Below are 27872 nucleotides of genomic sequence, written 5' to 3' on the forward strand. Positions count from 1 at the left end.
AGCATAAACCATCATGTCATTTGGCGCATATTTAGACAATTAAAGAGAAAAGTTTTGGAGATGAACGGCTACATAACAAGATAGATCATTGTGCTAAAACCCAAACAGAAAGTAAAGCTAAACGTGAACTTACTGCTCTTTGTGCACTATTCACAGTGCACACCTTCTGTCGTCTGAATCAAATCATCAAGCCAATGCCGTTAGTGTGATGTGTGATGTGAACATTCCGCACGAATAGGAAAATTATCACTTACGATTCTGATGATGTTCTCAACTCAGATGGGAGGTAACTACCGTTGCTCAGTCTTCTCTGCGGAAGATCAAAAAGTGAGGACATCAAAATGCTTTCACACCAGCGTGCGGAAGAGGCAGTGATGTTGAAATAGGACGAAAAAGCTCTACATGTAAATAGTGGAAATGGACAAGCTTCCAGATGACGGAGATATAGAAACCTCTCCTGAAAATGGTGAGGAATCGTAGATAGCAAGGGGTATAACAAATTCAAGTAACTCAGGATAGCATTGCGTTGCTAGGGGCAAGGTAAAATTTGTGTTTTAGTGTTTTACAGTTTTATTCTCTGTAAGATACTGTGCCACTTTAATTGAAGAATTAACAGGAATCATCCCGATTTAGCCCGGTACGGTAATGTTGAACTTTAGAATTGTAAATTATAGCTCTCAATCCAGTGGCAATTTTTACTTATTTTTGACAGAAGGCACTGATTAAGTTATTGCAAAGCAAAGAATATATCTTGTGGAATTAATTGATGTATTAAGCCCCCAAATTAAGCATACTTAATTAATTTAAGCAATCCTTATAAGGTTATAACCTATAGCAGGGTGGGTGGGTGGTTTCTTCTTCTTCTTCTTGGCGTTCGCAGAGGTTACACGATCAGTCCAGCACTGGTGATAGGTGGGTGCAGGTTTAAAATTGAAACTGCTAGGACTACTGTTGTAGATCGAGCAAAAGCAAAGCGACTGGTATAGCTAGCAAATTAGAAGAAAACTAGAGCTGGAAAATTGTGCAACAAGTTCTGTGCTGGTGTAAACATCCAGGATGTTTGCTTCCAGACTAAGCTGTCTGAGAATAACCCAAATAGGCTGCACCAATTCCAGACAAAATGGTGACACAGTAACATGCTGAATAGGAATAAACCAATTCAGAATACAGGGGTACATCGTTCGCCCGACATAACAACATTTAAGATTGAGGCTTAAATGTCTTTATTGCAAAGCAAAGAATAATTCTTGTGGAATTAATTGATGTATTAAGCCCCCAAATTAAGCATACTTAATTAATTTGGTCATTTGATCGATTAAAATAACTGCGACGGTTGTCTTTCTTTGCATATATGTCGAATATATATGTAAGATCGACGTATATATATACATATAGCATGTTCTGTTTTAAATGAGCATATTCTAGATTTAGTAACATTTAACATTTAAGCCTCAATCTTAAATTATTTTGCTGCGGGCCGAAAATTTGGATTTTTAAAAAGATGCGACATTCTGGCTTGGTATTGGACTTTTTATTGTGTTGTATATGTGTATATATATAGTTGTCTCCCTTCGTGAGTGCCCAGACGTTTTCCTTATAAACCCCATGTAAATGAAACACATCTATACAGTTCAGGCCTGAAAATGGCGAGTATTTTATTCGCCCTGGCGAGTAGAAACATGTAAATGGCAAGTAGAAATGTAAATCTACTCGCCAAATGCGAGTAAAGTTGCTGAAACAAATGGGTGGTTTGGCGAGTAAGAACAAAAAAATTTGCTCTCTGGCTAGTAAATTATGAGAAGTGCCCCATTTCGTGGACTTTCAGCGCTGCAGTTCATTCTTTGTGTTTAACTTGAATGGTATAACTTGTACATGTATTACTTTTTATGCTTACATTTACAAGAGCGAGTTCTTCAAAATCAGAGTCTTAATTACTCTTAGATTGCAGTTGAAAAATGTCCCTGAATTTACAACGCTAAAGTTCAACATAACCCCCAGTGTGAGATTTAACACTGAATGGATCATAAAAAGTTACTTTTCTTTTGGTATTTGACGTCACTTTCTAAATCTAGATTATGCTCATTTAAAACAGAACATGCTAATGGCATTTGTATGCCGTTGGATTGTTTCAGTCCCAGAAGTTCGACCAGTGCGCTTGTCACTGCATCTGATTGTCAAAAGACATCTGCCGAAAGAAGCCGAATCCTGGAGTCAAGAACAAGTGTAAGCATTTGACTTTATCACACATCAACATTTACCTCTGCATGAGCTAAGGGACTTTGTCAACACACAACTGAGTCAGAGCACCAATTATGTTCACCCATGTATACCAATGTGCGCACCAGACAAACCACCAAGCTACTGAAAGGGATCTCAAGAGTACAGTAATTGCATTCTTCAATATATTAATAACAGGGACATATACTCCAATTCCATAGTCTAAGCCATTTACAGGAGAGAGCTATTGTTTCACCGTGTGTGCAGTGTGCGGGGACTTAACAAAATTTAGAATGTGTGATGACAAAGTTATACTCAATACATGTATACAATCAAAGACCTCAAAGAAAAAAGTTCGGGTTTTTGTAGGGGCCGGGGTTTATTGAGGGAGGTTCCGAAATATTCAGCTACCGAAGGGAGCTAACCGCGGTTTGAAAAAAAGTGCACGAGAAGGAGTATTCTCTCTTGACGACCTTTCACACCAGCCAATCAGACTTCGTTTGATTTGTGCACGATGACATCATCCAATCAAGCTTTGCGTTTTATACGTGCACAAAGAAGGCACATAGGGGCTAGGCTGCATCCATAGATACCTGTAGACAAAATTAAAACATGTGGTAATTAAGAACCTCATTATTAATATTTTTTTCGATTTGTGTTATTTGACACTGCATATTTTACATCACTCGCATTTTGTGTGGATTAGTAAAGATTGATCATGCAAAGAAACGCCCCTGCTCTGTTAAATTTGTATCCAGAAGATATAAACATCAACATGGTAAGATGAACCGAAACAAAAACAGAAACATGAAAATAATGTAAGTGACTGTTGTTGTGATACGCAATGTCATGGACCAAATGCTGTTGTTATTGCCTTTGATAGTCTCAAAAACAGCAAAGAAAAATATACGGCCGTGTGTTTTACTTTTTTTTTTTTTAAATGCCTGTCTTTGTAGATCTGTGAGTAGTGAAGTCCTGAAACTCAAAAATTACATTTTCATTTGCAAACAATCTAACATTACGCTGCACATATGTTGATGGTGTGGACAAACATGCAGTTACTTTCATGAATCCCTTGAGACTTAAAAGGCTGACTTATTTTGCAAAAGAATGAGCACTCTTAGGCTGCGTTCATTTTTTATAAAATGTACGAACAAGAAAACAACGAAAGATACCACAAGTCATGTTACATAATACAAGCGTTTTTCTGATCGTAGAGAGTAAGCTATATGTCATGTTTCACTTTGAAAACATTTAATAATATATGTGTAGTGTTTTGTTGGATGGGTAAATTAGTAAATTGAGGGTTGGGTGCATTTGGAATAAAAGAGAAAGTGTTATAGGTGGGTGCGATGGGTTTATAGTAAAAAAAAAACCTCCCCCCCCCCCCCCGCCCCCTACACACACACTAATGGTTATCATGTGATACCATCACTGTGATGCATTAGTATAGACACACGTGATTGGTGACAGGAAAAACAAATCATTGAATGTTTGGTATAATAGCAGAACTGACTTTCTTTATTGATTGAATGAAAAAAAAGTAAACTAACGTCGACTTCATACTTCAAGGGTCATTCGATCGACTCAAATGCATGATAACTCCCATGAAAAAGTTTGGTTAACCATCTCAGACCTGGTTAGTCTTTTACACGAGATAAACATGCATCCACTGCAGTGGCTTCTCGGCGTAGAAATGCAATAAAATGAATTCCCATTCAGCAGGAAAGCATTCAAAGTGTTATTTTTGCCATGTGTCTAAAGAAAGGGAATGTCTTTTTCATGTAAAAGTACTCGAGCCAAATTTGAGATGGCGAGCCAAAGCGTTATGTGAGGAACTGCGCTTTAAAAAATAAATAGGATATGACATTAAGACTCAGGTTTTATTAAAGCTGTTTTTAAATCGGCACAGCACAGAGGTTGTGGCATCGTGTGTAGCTGACGATTGCTTTCGTCAGCCTGGCTCGCTCCACTGGATGTTGCGTCAGATGTGGTCGCGCGCGCACCCACACTCTCACAACATCCGACAGACGCTATCTGTCAGCTCGTCGCCAGATTTTGTATTGCGTTTTTTTTAGATCTTCATTATCTTCCAATGGCTCTCACGGACGATTCTATGATGCAAACATTCGAAGAGTTTGAGATCGCTCCGGCCACTGCTGCGCACCTTGAAATCCTGGGGTTTCACTCTCAGCAATCGCTTGAACTCTTGACTCCCAACTTGGTGGACACGTTTTCTGTTCTGCCTCTAGCTGAAATCTCTTATCAGAATGCTCCAGCGACCAGACACTGATTCGGCTTCTACCTCTCGTCACACTACCAATCAGCAAACTGAGGCTACTCCGCGAACCACGGTCCCGAAGCCAACACCAGAGAACGTGACAGTGAGGACCAAACAGAGAGTGGTCAGCGAAATAGGCCCGCAAAGAGAGCAACAGCGAGCCCAGCCACAGTCACATGCAGTCGCCACGGACTTTCTCGATCTTTTGGGTGCCCTCCCCTCTTCTGACCCATCTGTCACCGCCAACAACACAGACCACTCCCACCACCAGACGGGAGGTAAGCCTAGAGATATATCTCACTTCATCTCTCTAAATACTGCTCAAGCTTCCTCCCGCGCTGAAAATGGAAGCGTTGACTATCTGGCGATGGTAGATAGTCGCCTGGCCATAGCGGAAAAGAAGACACCCCTTGACAAAGTCACCGTCCCTCAATATTTTGAAGCAGCCCTAAAAATACATGAGGAAATGATATGGATTGACAAGACTGATCGCCAAACCTTGGACGAATATCTCGCCTACCTCGCTCGCATCTCCCAGATGGCGCAGGTATTCTCCTGGGCGTCAGTCCTGCTTTTTGATCGGGAATTCCGAAAAGAGCAGGCCCAGCGAAACCTTCCCTGGACAACTGAGTCACCCTACCTTATGACCTTACTCCTGCGGCCAGCAGAAAGGGCCCCTCCCCCGAAACGTCCCCATCAGAAAACTGACAGCTCAGGCCGCCCCATCTGCATCCGTTAACAGGCAAGGATGCTCCATAAAGACGTGCACATATGTCCATGCCTGCCTGTCCTGCCTCTCCCCCGCACATCCTGAGCGCTCCCACGCTTCAGAAACCTAAAAAACCCACTGAGTCGCCTGCCAGGCACTCCTCTGACCCGTACCCCATCCCCTGGTCACCCCCCTGCTACACCGCAACAGACAGAAAATCCCCCCTCACTGACATTCACCTCTATTTCCGACAAGCTCTCATGCTGGCAGGAACTCCTGGCGGGTGACGAAGACGCTCATTACCTGCTACAGGGCATCCGTGATGGTTTTCACCTCACGGACGATCTACCACACCCTTCCGCCCGTCCCACACTGGATCAGCCTCACCACCCACCCAACTACAGGTCTGCCACTTCCGCAGACACGCGCAAGGTAGTGGAAAAGTAGATTCGAGTTGAACTAGCCGAAGGCCGCTTCTCTATTTTGGACTCACCCCCTCTCATCACCAGCCCCTTGAGTGCTATACCAAAACCCCAGGGTGGGGTGCGGCTCATCCACGACCTCGGCTCGCCCTCCCCTGACTGTCTCAACGCCCACGCCACCAAGGACCCTGTCCACTTCCAGGATGCGGTTGAATTACTAACACAGGACTGTTTCATGGCAAAAGTCGATCTTAAAAGCGCTTATCGCTCAGTCCGAATCCACCCCTCCTCCACTCAGTGGACAGGCCTTCACTGGACTTTTGATGGTGACAGTGCCCCGACTTTCCTACGCAACTCTCGTCTTCCTTTTGGCGCCAGAAAAGCCCCTGCCATATTTCATCGCCTCACGCAGTCTATCCGGCATCACCTGCGACGACAGGGCTTTGACGCTGTCGTCGTATACCTCGACGATTTTTTCATCTGCGCCCCTACCTTCGGTGAATGTCAGGCTGCTTTGAACTCTGTCATAGGTCTCCTTTGCTCTTTGGGCTTCGGCATCGCCTGGGAAAAGGTGGAGGGACCGTCGATGGAAGTGACCTTCCTGGGTGTAACCATCAACTCGCAAGTCGGGCATTCTTTCTCTGGACACCGTCAAGACCACCAATTTGATAGCCCATCGACGGGCGCTGTGGCGGGGTGGTAAGACGTCGGCCTCTTAATCGGAAGGTCGAGGGTTCGAATCCCGGTCGCGGCCGCCTGGTGGGTTAAGTGTGGAGATTTTTCCGATCTCCCAGGTCAACTTATGTGCAGACCTGCTAGTGGCTTATCCCCCTTCGTGTGTACACGCAAGCACAAGACCAAGTGCGCACGGAAAAGATCCTGTAATCCATGTCAGAGTTCGGTGGGTTATAGAAACACGAAAATATCCAGCATGCTTCCTCCGAAAGCGGCGTATGGCTGCCTTAATGGCGGGGTGAAAACGGTCATACACGTAAAATTCCACTCGTGCAAAAAACACGAGTGTACGTGGGAGTTTCAGCCCACGAACGCAGAAGAAGAAGAAGAAGAAGATAGCCCATCTTCAGCGCTGTTGGCAGAAAGCCCGCCTCACCCGTAAACAGCTGCAACGGCTGGCAGGAAAACTCAGCTGGGCCTCAAACGTCATCCCTTGGGGTCGTACTCACGTCCGACGCATCTTTGACACCATTACGAACATCAAAGCTGACCACTACAAAGTAAGAGTCCAGCCCCTGCTTGAAGACCTTGACTGGTGGACCGCCGTCCTCCAAATCCCCTCCCTTCGCCGTCGCATCTGGGACCGCCGTCCCACAGTGACTGTGAGTTGTGATGTGAGTTGTGATGCCAGTGCTGACGCCGGCGGAGCTTTCTGCCAAGGAGACTGGTATTACACCGCCTGGCTGCCTGACAGCCCGCACCTCGCCTCGGCCCACATCAATGTTAAGGAGCTGGCTATCACCGTCAGCGCCCTTCACCGCTGGGCCCCGCAGCTGCAACGTCGCCACGTTGTTATTGTCACGGACAACTCCGCCGCCCAAGCCATGCTTACCAAGGGCACCTCTTCCTGCTCCCCTGCTGCCCGCCTCCTGCGCCAACTCAGCTCGCTAGCCATCGCGCTGGATATCACCGTCTCCGCCATCCACATCCCGGACGCTGACAACCATATCCCTGACGCCATCTCCCGCCTTCACCTGCCAGGACAGCCTGAGCGTCTGGTCTCCCTTTTCTCCACCTTCCCTCGCCCTATGTTGACTTTCCCTCTGCATTTTGCGGCCCACATGTCCCCTAATTCCCTCTTCTATCTACTTTCCAGGTTACGCAGCCCGATCCTTGACACTTAGCCTGGACCAAGAAATCTACCAGCTGCGATCTCACCTGTTCGCTCCGTCATCTCAACAGACGTACCGCTCGCATCTCCAGGCCTACCTGAGGTTCTGCCGCCCTTACTGACACCCCCCCTATCCCAGCAACGTCAACCGCCTTGTGTCGATATGCGGCCTACCTTCCCCGCATCCTCGCCCCCTCTTCCGTCAGGCAGTATCTGAACATTATCCGCATTCTCCACCTTGACTGCGATCTCCCTAACCCCCTCGAGCAGAACTTCAGGCTGCGGTCTCTCCTTACAGCCATCAAGCGTGTTAAAGGCAGTGCATCAGCCTTTAAGCTTCCCTTCTCCCCCTCCCTCCTGTCCCGCATCAAAGCCCGCCTAGACCTCAGCCTTCTCCAGGACGCTTCCTTGTGGGCCATCTTGTCCACTTGCTTCTTTGGCCTCTTACGGGTCAGTGCCGTCGCCTCCTCTACCAGCGGCGCCCTAACCATCACCCGGGGTGACATCTCCTTCACGGACAATGGCGCTGCCCTCACCATCCGTCGCTCCAAGACCATCCAGTTCAGGGAGAGAGTGCACACAGCAGTCCTGCCACGCTATGCAGGGCACTCCCTGTGTCCTGTCACTGCTTTACAGCACTTTCTTTCCCTAGCCAGCGCGGTCCCCAGTCACCTCCCCCTCTTCAGCCACGAAGCGGGGGGCTCCATCTTCACTCCATCAGTGACTTCCGTCCGCCGGCTCCTAACCGGCCACCTCGTCGCCCTCGGTCTCCCGCGAGCTGACTTCTCCACCCACAGCCTTCGTCGCGGGGGCGCCACCTGGTTGCTGCAGTCAGGCGTTCCCCTCCATGTGATTAAACTCCTCAGGGATTGGCGTAGTGACTGCATCTTCCAGTACCTCAAGCCGTCTGCTGCAGCTTCCCTTTCCCTTCTCCCAAAGTCTAACTCGTTAATTTTAAGTTTCCCCCATACTTCCCACTAACGGGTTGGACAGTGCCTGCGGGCGTGAACTTTTAAACTCTAGTCATGGTTTATTTCTTAGTATTATATTAAGGTGAAAGTGTGAGAGTGAATGTTGTGTCTAACAGGGCGAATGGTCGATTGATTGTTGTGTTGATGTATGTTGTTGTATATTTATTCAAGTTTGAATAAATATATTATTGCCATTTTACCCTGTGTTGTGTTGGATTTAAGACTCAGCTTTTATTAAAGCTGTTTTTAAATCGGCGCAGCACAGAGGTTGTGGCACCGTGTGTAGCAGACGATTGCTGTCGTCAGCCTGGCTCGCTCCACCGGATGTTGTGTCAGATGTGGTCGCGCGCGCACCCACACTCACAACATCCGACAGACGCTATCTGTCAGCTCGTCGCCAGATTTTGTATTGCCTCTCCTTTTCTCCCCTCGCTGTTCCTTACGCTCTCTTTCTTCACACCAAGTGACTGTTTTCGCCTGCTTAATGTACCTTATTTTACTTTCTCCTGTCTTACATGATGTGCGTGAGCTTCTTGTCTTGCCTAGCCACGGACAGTGCCTGCGGGCGTGAACTTTTAAACTCTAGTCATGGTTTATTTCTAAGTATTATATTATTAAAGGTCCTTGTCTACATTTTTATACCGAAATCGCCATTTGACCATTAAAATGCAGAGTCTATTATCTACAAATATCAACAATACACCCCCTTTCGATCAGGAAAGACGAAGCCAGTGTAGAGGGCCCCAAAGGGGGGGTATCATCACGATCACGGGAAGGGAAATTTTAGCTTTCACGATCACAGTTACCTTGATTTTTGTTTTCACGATCACGAACACCAGTGGCAAATCACGGTCACGGTAAAAGTTGCATGTACAGAAAGCACGTCAGTGTCAAAGTAAACACAACCACACAGTAATTCGCTCCTCTGGATCTATTGTTTATTCAACACAAAGTGAGAACTGTTGCACTTTTTTATTATTTTTTTTTTAATTCTCTTTCATACACACATAGAAATACATAATCAGTAACAAGAATGTTGTTTTCATTGTTTTCTCTCTCTCTCTCTCTCTCTCTCTCTCTCTCTCTCTCTCTCTCTCTCTCTCTCTCTCTCTCTCTCTCTCTCTCTCTCTCTCTCTCTCTACACTCATACACATTCAACTCCCACACCCTCACTCACACACATGAATATATACTTGCACAATTTCACATTTCCAGAGCTAAAGCTTGTAAACCCATTTTCTCAAAAACTATTGGGTGGATTGAAATTAAAGTACATGTATGTGTGATGGGTTCTTTATTTTCAACTTTGCCATACAATTTGAGGTACACCATCGCCTGGTTTCATGGCCTTGAAAAGAAATGGTTTTACCTGAAAGAAGCGCGCAGTGCCAGTGGCGAAGCCACAAGCCTGAGCCTGCAAAGCAGGCGAGCCAACTAGGGGGGTCCGGGGGCATGCCCCCCCGGACATTTTTTCAAAAAACGGTTAAAACTGTGCAATCTGGTGCATTCTGGGCATAATTTTCAGGGCTGTAATAGTGTTGTGATCTTGTTAAAAATCCCATTTTAGCCTCCCCCCACCACCATTCAACACACCTCCAAACTGGTGAAAACAACACTACTGTGCGCTGGCTTCATTGAGACCGGCGCCCGGTCGCGTTGCGCGATATTCACATGGATCGTTTTTGCGGAAATTGTTCAACTTCACCGGAATAAATTTGACTTTACCGGATTTTGGAAACGGCTTTATCGGATTTCCGGCAATTACCGGAAAAGTAGCATGCCTGACAAAATCCCCAACGAACATGACTTTGATCGTCTTTGACATGAGGATCAAGTGACCCAAACTGGCACGTCTCGGCCCCGCCATTGTTTCTGAATTTAACCCATTGTTGATATTAAAGTTTACAGGCGCTAAAATAAATCCAAGCTTAATGCAAAGAAGCGACAATTAGAATGTATGCCAAGCGTGTCCACGTTGCTGGGATGAAAAACACATTTCTAGTTTCGGTTTTGGCTACACGCAGACTCGATCTCGAACCAGTCGAGGTCACACTGAGCGAGTGACAGCCGGACGTGGCAATGTCGACAATGTCAATGATCTCACTCAAACTCAAAGATCTTGAACAAATTTCAAGATCTTTGCCTACATTCAGAACAGTCATAGAGCAACATAGATCAACATACCTTGATATTTCGTCTTCGGAAAGACCGACCCGTAGCCTGACCTTTCCGCCAAGGAAGGCATTCTCGCCGCCTGCTTTGATCTGGCTTGAATCCACAAAATATAACAGAAGTTCGATGACAGTACCGCTGCACGCCATTTTTGATCTTCGAATTCGAATTTGACTGAATGCACTCAAAACTTTTGCACGAAGCCCTTCCATTGGATGAAGTTTGGCAGACTTTTGCAATTTGCCTTCTGATTGGATCTCTTTTTGTGTGTGATTGGTTCTTTTAAAGGGAAGCAATCGCTGTCAAAATCATATTTCTGAATGTGTTGTTGCTTCCCCTTCAATCGGGATTGGCTCCTTGACGAATAGAGGATCATAGAATATTACAGCTGTGAAAAATGTACGTTGAAAATAAAATGCTTTGCAATAATGCCCATCACGATCACGAAAACAAATGACGATCACGATCACGAGACTTGATTTTTTTGTCATCACGGATCACGGGCAAAGTCCCATCACGATCACAGAAATGGAAATTTCGGCAATCACGGTCACAGAAAGGTAAAAAAACGCCAATCACGATCACGATTTTAAACCCTTTGGGGCCCTCAGTGTAGCCGTTTGAAAATTCATTGTAGTATTCCAGCGTAGTACTCATAGTAGGATATCCTTATTTGGAAAATGCCAAGCGCAAAACTCCTCTCATATCCTGTGCATTTCGTGCGTTTAAAAAAAGTGTGGACAGCGCTCCAGTGTCAAACTGTTGCTGCACTTGTTTGGGCGTGGCTATAAGCATAGTGACATGAATTTGATTGGTCAGTATTTTTAGGCAAAGCACATGTTCTCAGCAAACAGAAAACAAAATATTGGAAGCGTGAGTCACGCTACCCAAAAATAAAATCTTTTTTTACATATATTTTTTTTTCTATAACTTTTTCCCCCATGGTTCATTCATCATCTGACATAACTTTTTAGCGAAATCTAACCATAAGATTATTGAAAAAAAGCAAAAATGTAGACGACCACCTTTAAGGTGAAAGTGTGAGAGTGAATGTTGTGTCTAACAGGGCGAATGGTCGATTGATTGTTCACAGTGTTGATGTATGTTGTTGTATATGTATTCAAGTTTGAATAAATATATTATTGCCATTTTACCCTGTGTTGTGTTGGATTTAAGCTTGTACTTGTTATTATTCCACATGGGTACCCCGCTAATGATCTGTTGTTGACATCTAAAGCCCTTGGTATTTTCAATTATTATTGATTTTGAGTCGTCGAGTATTGAAGACATAGATTGAAGATTTGACTCTTAAAGGCAGAACATTTTATGGTGACTCTTGACAAACCATAACTTAATACGAAAAATATGTTCAGCTGTGACATTGAATGTCAAGCTTGTGGCCATGTTATTACAGATTAGGCGCTGTAAATACTAGCCAGACAGCTAAGCAAATGGACACTGACAACCATCAAGAAGCCGCACAGGCACCTTTTAAACTAGACATCGATCAATGACTCACAGTCATGCAGTCAGTTGTGTTCTGTTTGTACGTGTTTAGTTATTTGCATGCTGATAATGTTTTATGTTTCACCGAAATCTGTAAATGATTAGTCAGTGCTCGCTTGGCTACTGGGGTATGGTAGAGACGTGAGGGGAGGCGGGGAGAGAGAGAGAAAGAGAGAGAGAGAGAGAGAGAGAGAGAGAGAGAGAGAGAGAGAGAGAGAGATTTGAACATTATTTAACGTTCAGAATGAATTTTTCCATTCTTCAACCAATGCGAGTTCTTCAGTAGTATTCAGTCAGAGTTTACATAAATGCATAATTGGTCTTGTACGTTAACCTGACAGAACATCTGATCGTTGCTATGTTGGTTTTTGGTTTCGATAAGAAAAGCAAACCTTTCGAGTTTTTACTCTCTGAACATGATGCTTAAAGCATGCGATGCAATGCACTTACAATGTGTGATCGGATATAAAATGACTCTTAGATGGCTTGTGTTTTAGAAAAGTTATCATTGTTTACTGATAGGTAGTTGTAATTCACACGCACAAAAAACAAAATTTGGGGGGGGGGGGGGGGGGGGGGTGATGCCATTTTTGTTTCTTATATAAGCTACCACATACATTAACTTCAAAAACTCCCACTTCCTGCAGCTTATATTGCTTTTGGCTCAGTTTTGCTTCCAAAATGTTCGTTACTGTTGACAATTCTTACATTATTTGTTTTGTTTCTGTTTTTTTGTTGCGCCATATATATACAAAAAGGCAAATAATGTAGCACAAACAAGAACAAGGTTAGCTTTGAGGTTTTTCATTTTCCATAATCTAGGATGAAAAAGACATAAAATGTGTATGTCTACCGAACCCCCCAAAAAGATACTATAGCTCGCATTGGACAACTTATTACCTTAATATTTTATAATATACCTTAATATACTTTTAAGTCCCGCCACTGGCTGCGACCTTGTAACTGATTTGACAGAGTGTACAAGCCAAATGTGGTATGATTTACCTAAATAGTTTAAGAAAGAATCTTCTTAGTGTACTATACTTTTGTTGCAGAATTGAAGGACTGAACGAGATCAGCCATTTGCGTCTGGATCGGGAGAACATCGGACAGATAGATAGCCTGGAGCTCCTGGGCTCAAAGGTCACCAATATCTACCTGCAGCAGAATCGCATCACCTGGATTCAGAACCTGGAATGTCTGCCCAACCTGCAGTTTCTGATGCTGGCGGGGAACCGGATTAAGACTGTGGAAAACCTGAAGCACCTGAGCCGTTTGCTATTTCTGGATCTGTCTGACAATGCTATTGAAGACTTTGACATTGGTGAGATGCTTTTGATACTGATGAGGTGCTTTGGCATTGCCTAGATTATATTGACATAGGTGAAGTATTGCCTTGAATGCACTGGAAAACCACACCAGTCTCTTCATTTAGAATTTTTCTCTCCTGTAGTGCAAGCTAGGATGTCAACATGTTATTTTGGGCTGACTCCTGGTTATAAGAATTTCCATTGTGTTGATTTATTTATACCTTAGTCAGACCTGGGAATTTAACCCCTGTTTTGCTCTTGGAGTATTATTAAACAAACTTGGTGTATTTTCAAAAAAATGGGCGTACTCCACACAGCATTTGAACATCCATGATTCAAACATGCTTCACTTGTGTCCGTCGCACCGTTAATTAAGTTTACCAATACATTTAAAACAAATGCTTCTTTCAATGTTTACTGACAAAAACTGTTATCATGTGTCAAAATACCGGATCAGCTTCGGGATGCGCTTGTGAAGACATTAGTAGTCCAGGAATTTTTTTCGTCTTTTTTTTTTCACTGACCGTATTCCAGACAATCATGCGTACAAAATACGGCGAAATCGTAGGGTTCCCAGGTCTGCTTAGTGCATTTATTGTACAGTACTAATTGCTCACTTAAATTTTAGTAGTGCTTTTGTTCTTTTTTCAGATGAATTTCCACAGTCATTAATCATACTGAATCTGCATGGGAACCCATGTTGTGACAAGCCTGACTACAGGTCTGTTGAGTTAGAGTTTGAATAACTGTCCTTTTCAAACAGTACTCTCTTGAACAAGTTTTTTTCTAATATATATTCCAGTATTTACACACATTATACAAAACCAAACAAAAATTGTGGTCTCTGCAACAGCAAGCTGCCATATATATAGGCTGCAAGTTCAACACAAAATACAAGAGCAGAGCTCATTTCATTGAAACACTTAGTATTCAGTGGTACTGGGGATAACAAGGTACATGTATTGCTGTGTAGTATTTTTGATATATATATATATATATATATGTAGACCAGGGTATACAAAAGTGTTATTTGTTATGAAAACATAAGACATGTATTATTTCAGCAAAAAGAAATGTCTTGAGGGGGGAAGTTCTTCTTCTTCAGCGTTCCAGAAATTATGGTGACGTGTGAGCTCGTATGCCCATTTGGGTTCCCCACACTATACTCTGAGAGCATAGTCAGCTTCACTCCGCTTTCGTTGGGTAGGCACGCTTGGTATTTTCGTGTTTCCATAACCCACCGGACTCCGACATGGATTACAGGATCTTTTCGGTGCGCACTTGGTCTTGTGCTTGCGTGTACACACGAAAGGGGTTAAGTCACTAGCAGGTCTGCACATAAGTTGACCTGGGAGATCGGAAAAATCTCCACTCTTAACCCACCAGGCGGCAGCGACCGGGATTCGAACTCACGACCTCCCGATTAGGAGGCCTACGTCTTACCACTGCGCCACTTCGCCCGTCGAGGGGGGAAGTGTATCTTTTCGCTGCTGAATACAAAGGATGGATAATCAAAACTGCTTATTGAAAAGCTACAAACCAAACGCCAAGAGCTACATAAACATAACAAAAATTATGATATGCAAAGCCTTTAAAGGCACAGTAAGCCTCCTGTAAACCATCAGAGATACTATACTGTCAGGCTTTTACACACAGTACAAACACCCTTTCATTTACACACTCACTGCTTTTGAACATCCTTGGTGCCCTCCGTAATAAAGAGCGAGCAATTTTCAAAGAACTTATATTTGCGTGGTTTATCTTACCCCTGAGCCATCGCGAACCCGTGTGATATCCCGTGTGATCCAGTTTCCTTTTTTCACAATGTAGTTGTCAGTTTGTGATTTCAATGGGACTCGCTGTAAGCTCATCTGCAATAGCACGTTATTGTGTACCTCTGAATCTAAATGCAACAAATGGCTGCGATTCACACGAACTAGAGCGATGACAGTTGACTGTTCAGAGGAACGGGCGCGAGGCAGAACCGTCGTCTGCTACGAGAAAGACGGTTTGCGTGACACGTTTCCGGGCTTTTCTTTTTTCAAACTTTCAAAACTTCGAATGTACTGATCTTGTCTTGATGAAAAAGGAATTCTTTTATGATTTAAGAATGTTTGTGTAACAAGCTGTCAATTTATTATCTAGATTTTAAAAGTTAGTTTTAGCGCCTAAACAAGGCACCTCAGATTTGCTTTTCAGAGGGTCCATGAAAATAAATTCTTTGAAAATTGCTCGCTCTTTACGTAGGGCACCTAGGATGTTCTCAAGCAGTGAGTGTTTAAACGAAAGGGTGTTTGTACTGTGTGTAAAAGCCTGACAGTATCTGTGATGGTTTACGGGAGGCTTACTGTGCCTTTAATGTTTTCTATCATGAATTTTATTGCATTTGTATTTCAGGGAGTTTGCAATTTGGATAATACATCCATATTTTACTGGTTTTATATTATGGGAAGTTTGCAGTTGGGATAGTACATCAGAAAATGATGTATGTGCTTTTTCTTGCAGCACCTTTGTATAAAAATGTGTCAGTTACATTCAACACGTGGATTTCAATAAGAAAAAGATTTTTTCAAAAGTTTACCCGTGGTTGTTTTTACTCCAGGGGTCGCATCGTGCAGGACCTGGCCAGCCTGAAACAGCTGGACGGAGAGGAGGTCAGCAGACTCGAGAAACACGAGGTGGGCTTCCATATCTCCAGCGAGGAAGAGGGGGATGACGATAACATATCAGACAATGACGAGTCTGATGAAAGATTGACAGGGGTCGGAACAGGGTTGTTTGCAGAGGCTGCAGAGCCCACAGCACCTTTCACAGGATACAGGAGCAGGCTGCCTGACATTGAAGGTGAGTTGATTTAATTAATCTTTAAGTTTAAGCTGCTCTTTTTCTTTTTGATCAATCAACTGTATAATCTTGTTGATTTTTTTTTTTTTTTTTTTTTTTTCTTTTTTTTTTTGTTGGTTATTGTTTTACATATGTCTGTGTTTGGGTTGACTTAAGTGTTGTTTGTGGCGGTGTCATAATGGAGTTGTTTTTTTTTCTTCTTTTTTTGTGTGGACAACGCCTTTATTTTCAAATTTTGCAATTATGAAAAAAGTGCATAGTGTAAAGGGTATTATGAAACACGAAGTTTCATTTCATTTTCAAACATGAATGTTAAATTTACGGGAGTACCATATCTAAATTTGCTAATGCACATTTTAGCAATAAGAACTAAATGGTTAATGATATCTAGACACACGTTGCCTGCATTTTCAACACAAACAACCCCAAGTAGTACAGATTTTGCGTTAAGTTTAACACGTACACCAGTTTTATCTAGTATAGTGTTTTCGACGTGTTTCCATAAAGGCTTAACTTTACTACAATCATAGAAAAAATGTTCGATGTAGTCTCTTTCATGTGTGCAGTATGGACAATATTCACTGTCGGACAGTCCCATTTTTTGTAGAAGAATGTTTGTGGGATAGATGTTGTGAACAATTTTCCAGTGCAATTCTCGTAGTCTTGATTCTTTTGTTGCGTTTTTTGCTATAGACCAGCATGTTTCATTGACGTCAAAATTAAATGTATTTTTCCAAAATAAGACAGAACAGGGAGTGGAATACTTCGTCTTTACAATAAATTGCCTAATCAGGTTTGCAGTCATATGGTTCGTACCGTTAAAGGCTAAATAGTGTTGTTCGTTAATATCAGATGTCACAAACTCTGGGTTGTTTCTCAAGTATCTGGAGACAGCGGCTCTAACGACCAAGTATTCCAGATAGAGATTTGGCGAGGGCCCTAAAATTTCATTTACCATTTCAAATGGCATAATAGTATTGTTGTGCAACACATCATTCACATATGTAAACCCTTTCTGAGCCCATTTCTGGTAATAAATAACCTGATTCTGGTAGATTATACCACTATTATTCCAAAGACACGTCATTTTTAACGATCCATGCCATGGAGTTTTACTATAGTCTAGCCATGTCGAGGCAACACGTTGCCAAAAAACAGACTTAATCTGATGAAAGCCTTTGAATTTTTTTGTTCCTATAGTAGTACTAAAACAAGCTAAGTTCCTTCCAAAAGATTGAAATGTTCCTCTTGGTATCCATGTCCACGTGCCATTCACATCCTTACTCGACAGTTTAATAAACCATTGACACAGGAATGAGTCTTGCATCACCTTGATATCTATCATATTTACCCCGCCCTGGTCTGTGTTACTGTTGACTACTACCCTTTTCACCTTTTCAAATGCTTTCTTATTACAGTCCCGTTTCCTCCACAAAAACCTATACAGTAGAGTGTTGATTTCTTTCAGCACCTTATCTGGCAAGCAGATGGACTGTAACACATACACAAACTGTGATAACAAAAAACTCTTAATTACGCAGATTTTTCCGAGAATACCCAGATTTCGTTTTTCCCAGTTTAGAATTATTCTTTTAACTTTAGCGATTTTTTCTTGCCAGTTCATCTCAATTTCGGATGCGCTTTTAGCGTTTGAGAAGTAAACTCCTAAGATTTTTATCTGGTTTACGCGTTTAAAGCCAAAATCATCCATGTTTTCATTTCTTTTGGAACCAATCAACATCATTTCGGACTTGTGCATGTTTAACTTAAGACATGATATTAAAGTAAATTGCTCCAGTATTTCCAAAACACAGTTAATGTCTTCTTCGTCTCTTAGAAACATGGTGATGTCATCAGCATATAACAATACTTTTAATATGTTGTCTGCTACGTTTAGCCCTTTTAGCTCTACACTCTGTCTAAAACGAATCGCTAGAAGTTCTACACCGATCACGAAGGCCAGAGGTGAGAAAGGACACCCCTGACGAATCCCGGAATTCACTTCAAAGTCTTCGGAAAGCCACCCGTTATAGCCAATACAACTTCTTGTATTAGCAAACAGAACTTGGACCCACTGAACAAAGTCTAGACCGAAGCCTAGCCTTCTAAAGGCACTAAGCATGTATTTTTGACTCACATGCGAAGCAAAAGTGAGTCTATGTACTCACCCGAGTCGTCCGTCCGTCCGTCCGTCCGGACGTCCGGACGTCCGGACGTCCGGAAAACTTTAACGTTGGATATTTCTTGGACACTATTCAGTCTATCAGTACCAAATTTGGCAAGATGGTGTATGATGACAAGGCCCCAAAAAACATACATAGCATCTTGACCTTGCTTCAAGGTCAAGGTCGCAGGGGCCATAAATGTTGCCTAAAAAACAGCTATTTTTCACATTTTTCCCATTTTCTCTGAAGTTTTTGAGATTGAATACCTCACCTACATATGATATATAGGGCGAAGTAAGCCCCATCTTTTGATACCAGTTTGGTTTACCTTGCTTCAAGGTCAAGGTCACAGGAGCTCTTCAAAGTTGGATTGTATACATATTTTGAAGTGACCTTGACCCTGAACTATGGAAGATAACTGTTTCAAACTTAAAAATTATGTGGGGCACATGTTATGCTTTCATCATGAGACACATTTGGTCACATATGATCAAGGTCAAGGTCACTTTGACCCTTATGAAATGTGACCAAAATAAGGTAGTGAACCACTAAAAGTGACCATATCTCATGGTAGAAAGAGCCAATAAGCACCATTGTACTTCCTATGTCTTGAATTAACAGCTTTGTGTTGCATGACCTTGGATGACCTTGACCTTGGGTCACATGTATTTTGGTAGAAAAAATGTGTAAAGCAGTTCTTAGTGTATGATGTCATTGCTAGGTTTAGTTACCCTAAAGGTCGAGGTCAAGCATGTGAGTCGTATGGGCTTTGCCCTTCTTGTTTGGAAATAGAGTCAAAAGCAGCCTGAAAATCGAGTGCTAATAGTACACCAGGTTTTTCTTTAAGTCTGAAATATTCAATTACATCATCAATTGTTCTTAAATGAGTACTAACGTTCCGACCTTTTATATAACCCAACTGGTCCTCGTGTACAACGCTATCTATAACAGTACATAGTCGATTCGCTAAACATTTTGCTAACACTTTGTAATCTGCATTTGTCAGTGAAATTGGCCTCCAGTTAGAGAGTTTGTCTTTCGGGAGGTTTTTCCCTTTATGAATAAGGGTTAACACAGCCGCCGTTTGTGAGTGCGACAAGTGACCGTTTTGAAACGACGCATTATAGGAGTGAACAACAAGGCCCTTTAACTTGACCCAGAAAAATTTCAGAAATTCAGTTGTAAGACCGTCAGTGCCAGGAGATGAGCCGTTATTTAACTTACTTAGCGCCCTAGAGGCCTCTTCAACACTTATTTCACCTTCACAAACTTTCTTCTCCTCCTCTGTCAGACGAGGGGTTTCACAATTTTGCAAAAAAGAATCTGTATCGTTATCAATGTTGATGCTATTGTCACTGTACGCATATTTGTTTTCAAAGTAGTGTTTTTGAGCCTGCAGTATGTCAAACTGATCGACTAATACATCGCCATTATCAAGCTTGATGCTGGGAAACAATTTTGCACTGGCTCGAGATTTTTCAAGGTTTAAAAAGTACTTTGTATTTTTTTCCCCTTCATCAATCCATTTCATTCTAGATCGTGTCTGGGCACTTTTTAAGCGTTCATGCTCAAAGACTTCTAGTTGAAACTTCAGTGCCTCGCGATTACGAAGCAGATTTTCATCAAGCGGTTGTTTGGCAAGTGATGATTCACACTGTGCCAGTTTATCTTGTAAGTGCAAATACTTGTTTTTCTTTAAAACTGCCAGGTTTTTGCTGTACTGAATAGTTTCGTCCCTTATCTCTAACTTAAGTAATTCCCACCGGTTCTCAGCACTCTCTGGTGTGTCTGTGCGAAGGGAAGAGTCAATAAGGTTATTCATTCTTTCTACGAATACACTGTCCTTTAACAAGGCGTTGTTGAACTTCCAGAAGCCGGGACCTCTGGTCACTTCGGAACATTTTAAAGACACAAGCACCCCCCTGTGATCAGAGGAGGGAACAGAGTAAATCTCCGTTTCCAACACACTGTCCATTGCAGCATCGTTCAAAAACACGTAGTCGAGTCTTCTTGCAGTTAATTTGCCGTTGCTGATTCTTGACCAGGAGAATTCCTTGCATAGAGGGTTTAGCACCCGCCACGCGTCACATAGTTCGCACTCAGTAACAAAGTCGTTGAAAAGTTTAACGAGTGCTGGCGAGTGATTTTCGCCTGCGATGATGTCTAATTTATTGTCCATCACTGCGTTAAAGTCACCGCAGACTACTTTAAGATCACAATCACAATCACTAATTGTATCTGAAAGAGAAGTCAGAAAATGTTTAGTGTCAGCTAAGTTACACGGGGCGTACACATTGAAGATAGCCATTTCTTTAGTGCCAATGTTAACTTTTACCATCAGAATTCTATCAGAAATTATTTCTGTGGACCATGCATGGGGAAAGTGTTTTCTCACCAGTATTACCTGGCCTCTACTATGACGAGTACCAGCACAGTACACAACCTCACCACCCCATTCTTTCTTCCACTGCTCTGCATCTTCGGGCATTATGTACGACTCTTGCACACATACAATGTCATATTTCTTTTCCTTTAACATTCTAAATATCTTTTTGCGTTTTGATGTATTCCGGAGTCCTCTAACATTTAAGGAGAACGCTTTGACACCATCTGCCATCGCTGGAGTGAGATAGTGTAAATACTAAAAAAACAACTGGTGAAATCGCAGAGCCATAGTACGTAAGTCCGTAAGCCAAAGCCGGGCCGTCGTCGTTGGTATAATCTTGTTGATTTTTTGACTCACCTGAGTAATCGGTAAGTCATAGTAATGAGCAGTGTCTGTCTAGCTGTAGTTTTTTTTCTCAGAGCTTTGAAACTTTACACGCTTCTAGGGTTTGATGACCTCCCAATTTAACCTTTAGCACGCCTAGTGGCGATTTTGTGCGCCCATCCCTTCTTTCCCTCTTGTCTACCAGCGGCGAGATACTGAACCTGTGCTAAGCGTGTTCGAATGATCCGATTCTCGTTTGTATTTGCATACGAGAATAACGGTATTTTTAACGGTACTTGAGCCAGAACGAGGCTCACTTCCTTCCGTTATTTCGTCGTGTCTTATGCGCTGAATTTGAGTCAGTTTCGTCGAAGTTTTCTGCTTTTGTTTTTAAATCGTACTTTAGCGCTTCGACAAGCAAGATGGAGGATGATGAGTTTGAAACTTTCTTTTGAGTTGTTTCTTGACAACAAATCGTACGTGGAATCTGAAAGATTTACTGAGGAAGATCTTCGCAATGAACTGTGTATCACGGTGAAGAAAATGACAGTTCTTCAAATGACAGTGACAGTGGCGAAACGGAATTTACGAAAGTGCAGATGGATACAAAATAGTGGCTGGTCCAGTTTCGTGAAATGACAGGACCAGCAAACATTACCGATAATCTGACTGATGTTGGATACTTTCTTCTGTGTTTTTTTTGCGTAGCAAATGCTCGACTTGCTTGTCGAAGAGACAATGCGTAGAAACTGACTCAAATTCAGTGCAAAGCAAGCCAGTGACAATTACAGCAGTCCCTCTCATGAACGGAATTGGGCCATAGCAAAACTGTCCGTACATTGCAGGTGTCCGGTCACGGGAGGGGTGACCACACCACACCCTCCCCCATACACTCACACAGAGACACACAAACAACAGGATTGAGTCTATGCTAATCACTTCTTGTGGCTACTAAACAATAACAATAAACTCCTAATACTTCTTTAAACGTTCTGTAAAAAGGATTTGTATGAAAAGTGTTGAAAAGAAGAGATAAAATAAATCCTCAAGGCAGTGAACACACTCACCATGCACTGACATACGAAAGCAGCCACACAAACACAGCACAGAGGAGCGTGTGCAGATGCTTTGCAAGAATAAGCTTGAAAACCAGTTTGAATAAATAGCAGCAGATAGAGCTGCATGTCATAATCAAGTAATTTATTTGTTTCTTGTCTGGCTTTATTGACTGCATGCCGATCATGTGGCATGGCAGTGACTTTTCACTCTTCAGTCGGAAATACACTGTACATAACACAGCTCCCACTCTCCCTCACTAATGCCTACCCCAAGCCGTGACAACTGATGCTTGGAAATTGTGTGGAAGAGTACACCTCTCTATTTCTCTCCAATGCTCTTCCTGCTGACATGCGGTGACACCGGACACCCCACAGAGTTTAGCCAGCTAACCCTCCACCCCCCCCCCCCCTTTCTCTCTCTCACTCCCTCCAGCCATGTACTGTTGGGGGCTGTGACCAGAGGCCAGCTGCACTGTTCACTCAGAGCAAAACCAGTTGACTGTGTCGTAACTTTTGACAAAAGCAAGACAACTGAAGGGTTCATAGATTAGGCAACCGACTCACTGGTCAAGGCTGAGGGGAAACAAGAGTATCTTGTCAATGAAAGAGGTTACACACAGAAACACGATGGGTACACGTGCACTCAAGTTATCAGTGACTGTCATCACACCATTGCGGCTGTGATCTTTGTACCAAGAGCCGGACTGCTCTGTTATCGATTTTGTTGTGGTGAAAATTTGACGATGGTCTGTCCGTACATTGGAGGTATGACCTGCTGTTGGGACCGAAAATGAGTGTCCGCGTCCACGTTTTGCAGGTGTCCGTTTAAGGGGGGGCAAATATAGAAGGAAAACACTCGGTGCCGAGCAAATGTGTCCGTACATGTCAGGTGTCCGCTCACGCCGGGGGCCGTACATTGCAGGGACTGCTGTAAGACGTAAAAAGTCTGTGTGTTCGGAAATGGCGACTTGTGGATCTAGTGGAGATCAAAGCTTTTCTCTGCTTGCTGTTGCTAACCGAACTAGTAAAGAAATCGTCCTATGACATGCACTGGTCCACACATCCACTTATATTTATATAGATATTTAAGGATTCAGAAGTTGGATAATCAACTACATGATTACCTGTTCAAAGGAGTTTCACAAAATTCCACGGACTAGCCTCCACAACCCCTTTTCATTTTTTTAATTTGTATTTATTGCTAAGAAAATAAATGATGCATGCAAACAAAAATATTTTTATGTTGAATATAACCCCATCACAACCACAGCTAGTTTCATGCTTATTAGTGCAGTTTTAAAGAAGATGTAAGTGTTCAAAGTTAGTGGGTGTTATTCTCATGCTAGGTAAGGCCTTAAAAAAAAAAGGTGTGGTTACGGTAACCCGACCTACCCTATTTTTAGGGGCCGACCCTATAACTTTTTATTACATTTGTCAAAAAAATACACACAAAAACAAGAAAACGAGTGCAGAAAACGCAATAAAAGCGAAAGCGCTCGAGTCGCACACTTATTTCCCTGTCAAGTAGGTTTAATTAATGTACACATTAGAAAAAAAAGTTAAAAAAAAAAAAAAGTGATTGCCTACCTTCCTACCCTATTTTTTTTGGCTATGTTACCTTAACCACACCTATATTTTTTTGTTGGCCTAAGCAAAATAATGTGGGTGCAGTGGAAGTAATGCTGGCTGGAATCTGGGGTGCTCGATAAAGGTTAAGTGATCCAAGTCTGGTTGACCCTCGTCATCCCCATAATATATGATGTTCTGACTCTGAAATGTCTATTTGCTGTATTGCAGTGAGGATACAGGATCTGTCCAATGAGATGTTGCTGCGTTCACAAAATCGCCTGGAGGAGTCATTGCAGGTTCACCGTTGCCGTGAAATTGAGATGGACAACATACGCATCAAAAACAAAACTCCCAAACAGGAACAAAAGGCACCTACATAATTATAGCTTTGTTTCATTGTGTTCTTGCAAATGAGAATCTCCTTTCTGGATGTAAGGGCCTGTGCATGTCCAGATCATGTGAAGGTTTTGTTGTGCCTTCTTTTATAATGTTTGTTCAGGTTTATAGGTACAAGTCTCATCAAGGTGTAGGAAGTGTTTCTGAAAGCATGGAATTGTGCAGTTATGGACCTTTTTATTTATTGAGAGAAATCATAATTTGAATAACTTTCAATGAGGGCCAACAAGCAACTGAAAGCATTTTTTTTAGTTACTTTTGAAATTGACATCAACACAATATGTCAAATACATACTTTCATTTTTGTTTGTACAAAGCATATACAAATATATATAAATATTGTTTTTTGATTCTGAATTTTGGAACGTTGGCAGTCTGTTTGTTTTTGGATTTGTACAAAGCATAAAACTGAAAGAAATAAAAGCCCACTTTCTCTGTTTTTCTCCCCAAGAAAAAGACGTCAAACTCAAGAGAGCTATTACATGTATGTAACCTTGCGACACCGTTCCACAAACCCACTGCTTGAACAGTCTATGAAGCAATATTGAGCCTTGCGTGGACGACCCAGAGCCTCACAAAAGTGTCTGTATCTCTAAAAGTATTGGGAGTTTTTGATTGAGACTTCATGTAATCCTCAAACACCTTAGAACCTTCCGATCAACCAATTTTTATATTTTTAAACAAACAAATAATGACGTCATTTGAACTACACAGTCCCGATACTGTGGGTCGTGGACGACCCATATGGAATTAAAGAAGGCATTTTACAGTGTTTATCCCTGTTCGGCTGGCGTGTGTCGTGTACGACCCATACTCTGCAAAGAGGCGGTAAAGAGTTATCCCTATTTGGATGGCGCGGGTCGTGCATGACCCATACTTTTTACGTTGGATCCTTCTTTAGAAAGTATGGGTTGTACACAACCCACATCATCTGGACTGTGTAGTCCAAAGCGTGATCCGGTGAAGGTTAAGGAGTTGCGTGTGGAATGTTGTGGCAGTGATTTATATACTGTTCAAAAAAAGAAACGCATAGTTGCTACTTGCCAAATTTGTTTTATTTTTCGAAAAAATTAACAGAAAATCCAATATTTAGATTATTTGTTTGAAATTTGGTATGGACACAGTTGAATGCACACACAGTTCATTTGCATCTTCAAATCAATCAGTCAATCAATACGATTGGGTGCCGAGGCTGTCAAGTCAGTAGGGGGTGTGACTGCCTTGAGCAGCAACAACTGCCCGGCACCTTCTGGGCATGGACTGGATCAGATGCCGGATATCTTGCTGTGGGATGGTGTCCCACTCCTCCTGAAGTGCCTGCAATAGATCGCGGTGATTTGCCGGCGCTTCTTCTCGCCTGCGCACACGTCTGTCCAATTCATCCCAGAGGTGTTCTATCGGGTTCATGTCTGGCGACATGGATGGCCAGGGAAGCACCTGGACATGGTGGTCGGTGAGGAACTGGGTGGTGAGTCGTGCTGTGTGCGGGCGAGCGTTGTCCTGCTGGAATATGGCATCCTGGTCAGCCAGAAGAGGAAGGGCGTGTGGGCGCAGAATTTCCTCCACGTATCGCTGGGCAGTTATGCGCCCTTGGACGTGCACCAGGGTGCTCCTTCCAGCGGTATTGATCGCCCCCCACACCATGACGCCTCCACCACCATGAACGGGTGCCTCATCCACACAGTTGGGCGCGTAACGTTCGTTTACTCTCCGGTAGACCCTCCTCCGACCATCATGTCGCTGGAGCAGGAAGTAGGACTCGTCGCTGAACCACACGTGTTTCCAGTGATTCCGGACGGTCCAGCGAAGGTGCTGGTTGCCCCACTGCACTCGGTTCTGGCGATGGCGGCGGGTGAGGACAGCTCCTCTGTGAGGTCTGCGAGCTCTCAAACCAGCTTCATGCAGGCGGTTCCGCACGGTCTGGTCCGATAATCGGTGTGGCCCGGGGAGAGCCTGGACAGAAGATGAGGCACAGGAAACGATTCCGGAGGTGGCGGAGCCGTATGAAGCGGTCGTGAGCAGCAGTTGTCGCCCTTGGTCTTCCCGCTCGTGGCAAGTCAGCAACGGAGCCAGTGGCTTGAAACCTGACCCACAGTCTACTGATGGTGCTCTGGGACACGTGGAAGTGCCTGGCGATTGCACTTTGACTTTGGCCTGCTTGTAAACGACCCAATGCAATTTGGCGGTCTTCTCTGCTCAATCGGGCCATCTTTCGTCGCTGAATTGTCGTCTGATTTCTTTGTGGCGAACAATCCGCTTTTATGGGTTTTGGAAGACATGGTGAGAGCTCAATATTCCCCGAGTTTCACGAGATTACACTGAAGCATGACGAGTGGTCATGCCAAATGAGCAATTTTGACATTGTAGCCACTGATAACGCATGCGTCACGTGCAGAGCTCACTTGTGGCAATGGACGAAAGGTCGACGACCAGATAAACATTTTCTGCAGTTTGGTGGATATCCTTGTAGCCATATAACTAAATTAACCAAATATTACAAGCTATGCGTTTCTTTTTTTGAACAGTATATAAATGTAGATTATTATTCAGCTGAATTTACTGCTTCGTTGGGAACTCTTTAAGAAAGAAATTGAAGCAGTTGCTTAAATTGGTTGTGTGTTTATCTGTGTAGCGTTATATTAGAGCTGTTCAACGCTGACGCATTTTATTATTCCAGCAAAATTGAACAATTTACCCATTATTTGTATGTGACATTAATTCATTCCATTAAGAATTGATATGTAGGATGTATCATCATTTAAAAAAAGAAAGAAAAAGATGCATGGTTAAAGGGACAGTGCAGGGGTCACAGGGGTTACAGCATTGCTGAAGCAACAGTTTGTCTTTTTGTCTGAGATTACGATATAAACAGTCAAACACTTGACACAACTTTCTCACAGATGCCTTTACATACCTTTAGTGTTGCCAGCCAAACTGTATGTGGTTTGCCAGTTCGCATCTCCCGCAAAAATGTAATTAACATTTCCCATGAATACGTTTTGGGGCTCAAGGCTGTTTGCGGTATGCCAAAATGGACCCACATACCATCTTTTACAATTTGTTTACGTCATCACACACAATTTCTTGACGTAAAGTACCCAAAACAGAAAGAATTCTCCCTCTCTCGCCGAGACCAATAGACTCCCAATCCCATGTATAGGCTTTTGACGTAATTAGTTCTTGATGTGAGCCTGATCGAGTGTGACTCAAGCCTGCTCGGAGGCAGTCCAAAATTATTTTGTAAAAAATTAGCAGTTTCTGACTCCTTGCATAAAAGTCAATGAAACTTGGTATTTTTTCAAACGGATAGCTGCCTTAGGCATGACTGAAAGCCCTAGGGGCTCCATGCACCTGGAATTGACAGGTCCAGTAACTTTAAGTGTTTTGTTCCAGCATGTTTCATCAAAGTATATTTTTATCCGAAAGAATCTAATCTTATAATTAAAGAAAAAAATTGTATGTTGATATTCTCTGGTGAATGTGTGTGTGATTACAACTGTATGGGTGTTCATTCTGTGCCTGTTTTTTGTCTCAATTTCGAACGTTTTTTCTAGTCACTCTCCATGCATATTTGCTTTTTGAGAGCTTCCTTGTTTTGTGTGACCATCACTTACTTTCTCAATTCAAAGCTGCATAATATATGTACATCTTAGCAGCAGCTACGAAAAGAATGGTGTCAGAATATAAGGACTGAGT

The 27872-nt window shown here is 42.9% G+C and overlaps 2 protein-coding genes across 3 annotated transcripts in view; one reads left to right on the forward strand and one right to left on the reverse strand.

Annotated features, from left to right (window-relative positions):
- LOC138982361 (S-acyl fatty acid synthase thioesterase, medium chain-like) overlaps positions 1-374 on the reverse strand; it is a 36955-nt gene extending 36581 nt beyond the window's left edge. The window contains exon 1 of one of the 2 annotated variants that reach the window (XM_070355615.1): positions 255-374. The gene's annotated coding sequence lies outside the window, so the exon portion shown is untranslated. Of the gene's footprint in view, positions 1-133 lie in introns of both variants that reach the window. The other variant, XM_070355614.1, reaches the window with a different exon arrangement.
- LOC138982358 (leucine-rich repeat-containing protein 46-like) lies at positions 328-27635 on the forward strand. The gene is made up of 6 exons (XM_070355609.1): positions 328-466; positions 2133-2223; positions 13180-13448; positions 14086-14155; positions 16037-16278; positions 24009-27635. Exons 1-6 carry the CDS (start codon positions 418-420, stop codon positions 24158-24160), a joined length of 873 nt encoding a protein of 290 aa, XP_070211710.1. The 5' UTR covers positions 328-417; the 3' UTR covers positions 24161-27635.
- Positions 27636-27872: the final 237 nt, after the last annotated feature.

Source organism: Littorina saxatilis, linkage group LG12 (genome assembly GCF_037325665.1).
Source record: "Littorina saxatilis isolate snail1 linkage group LG12, US_GU_Lsax_2.0, whole genome shotgun sequence".
NCBI classification, from domain to species: Eukaryota; Metazoa; Mollusca; class Gastropoda; order Littorinimorpha; family Littorinidae; genus Littorina; species Littorina saxatilis.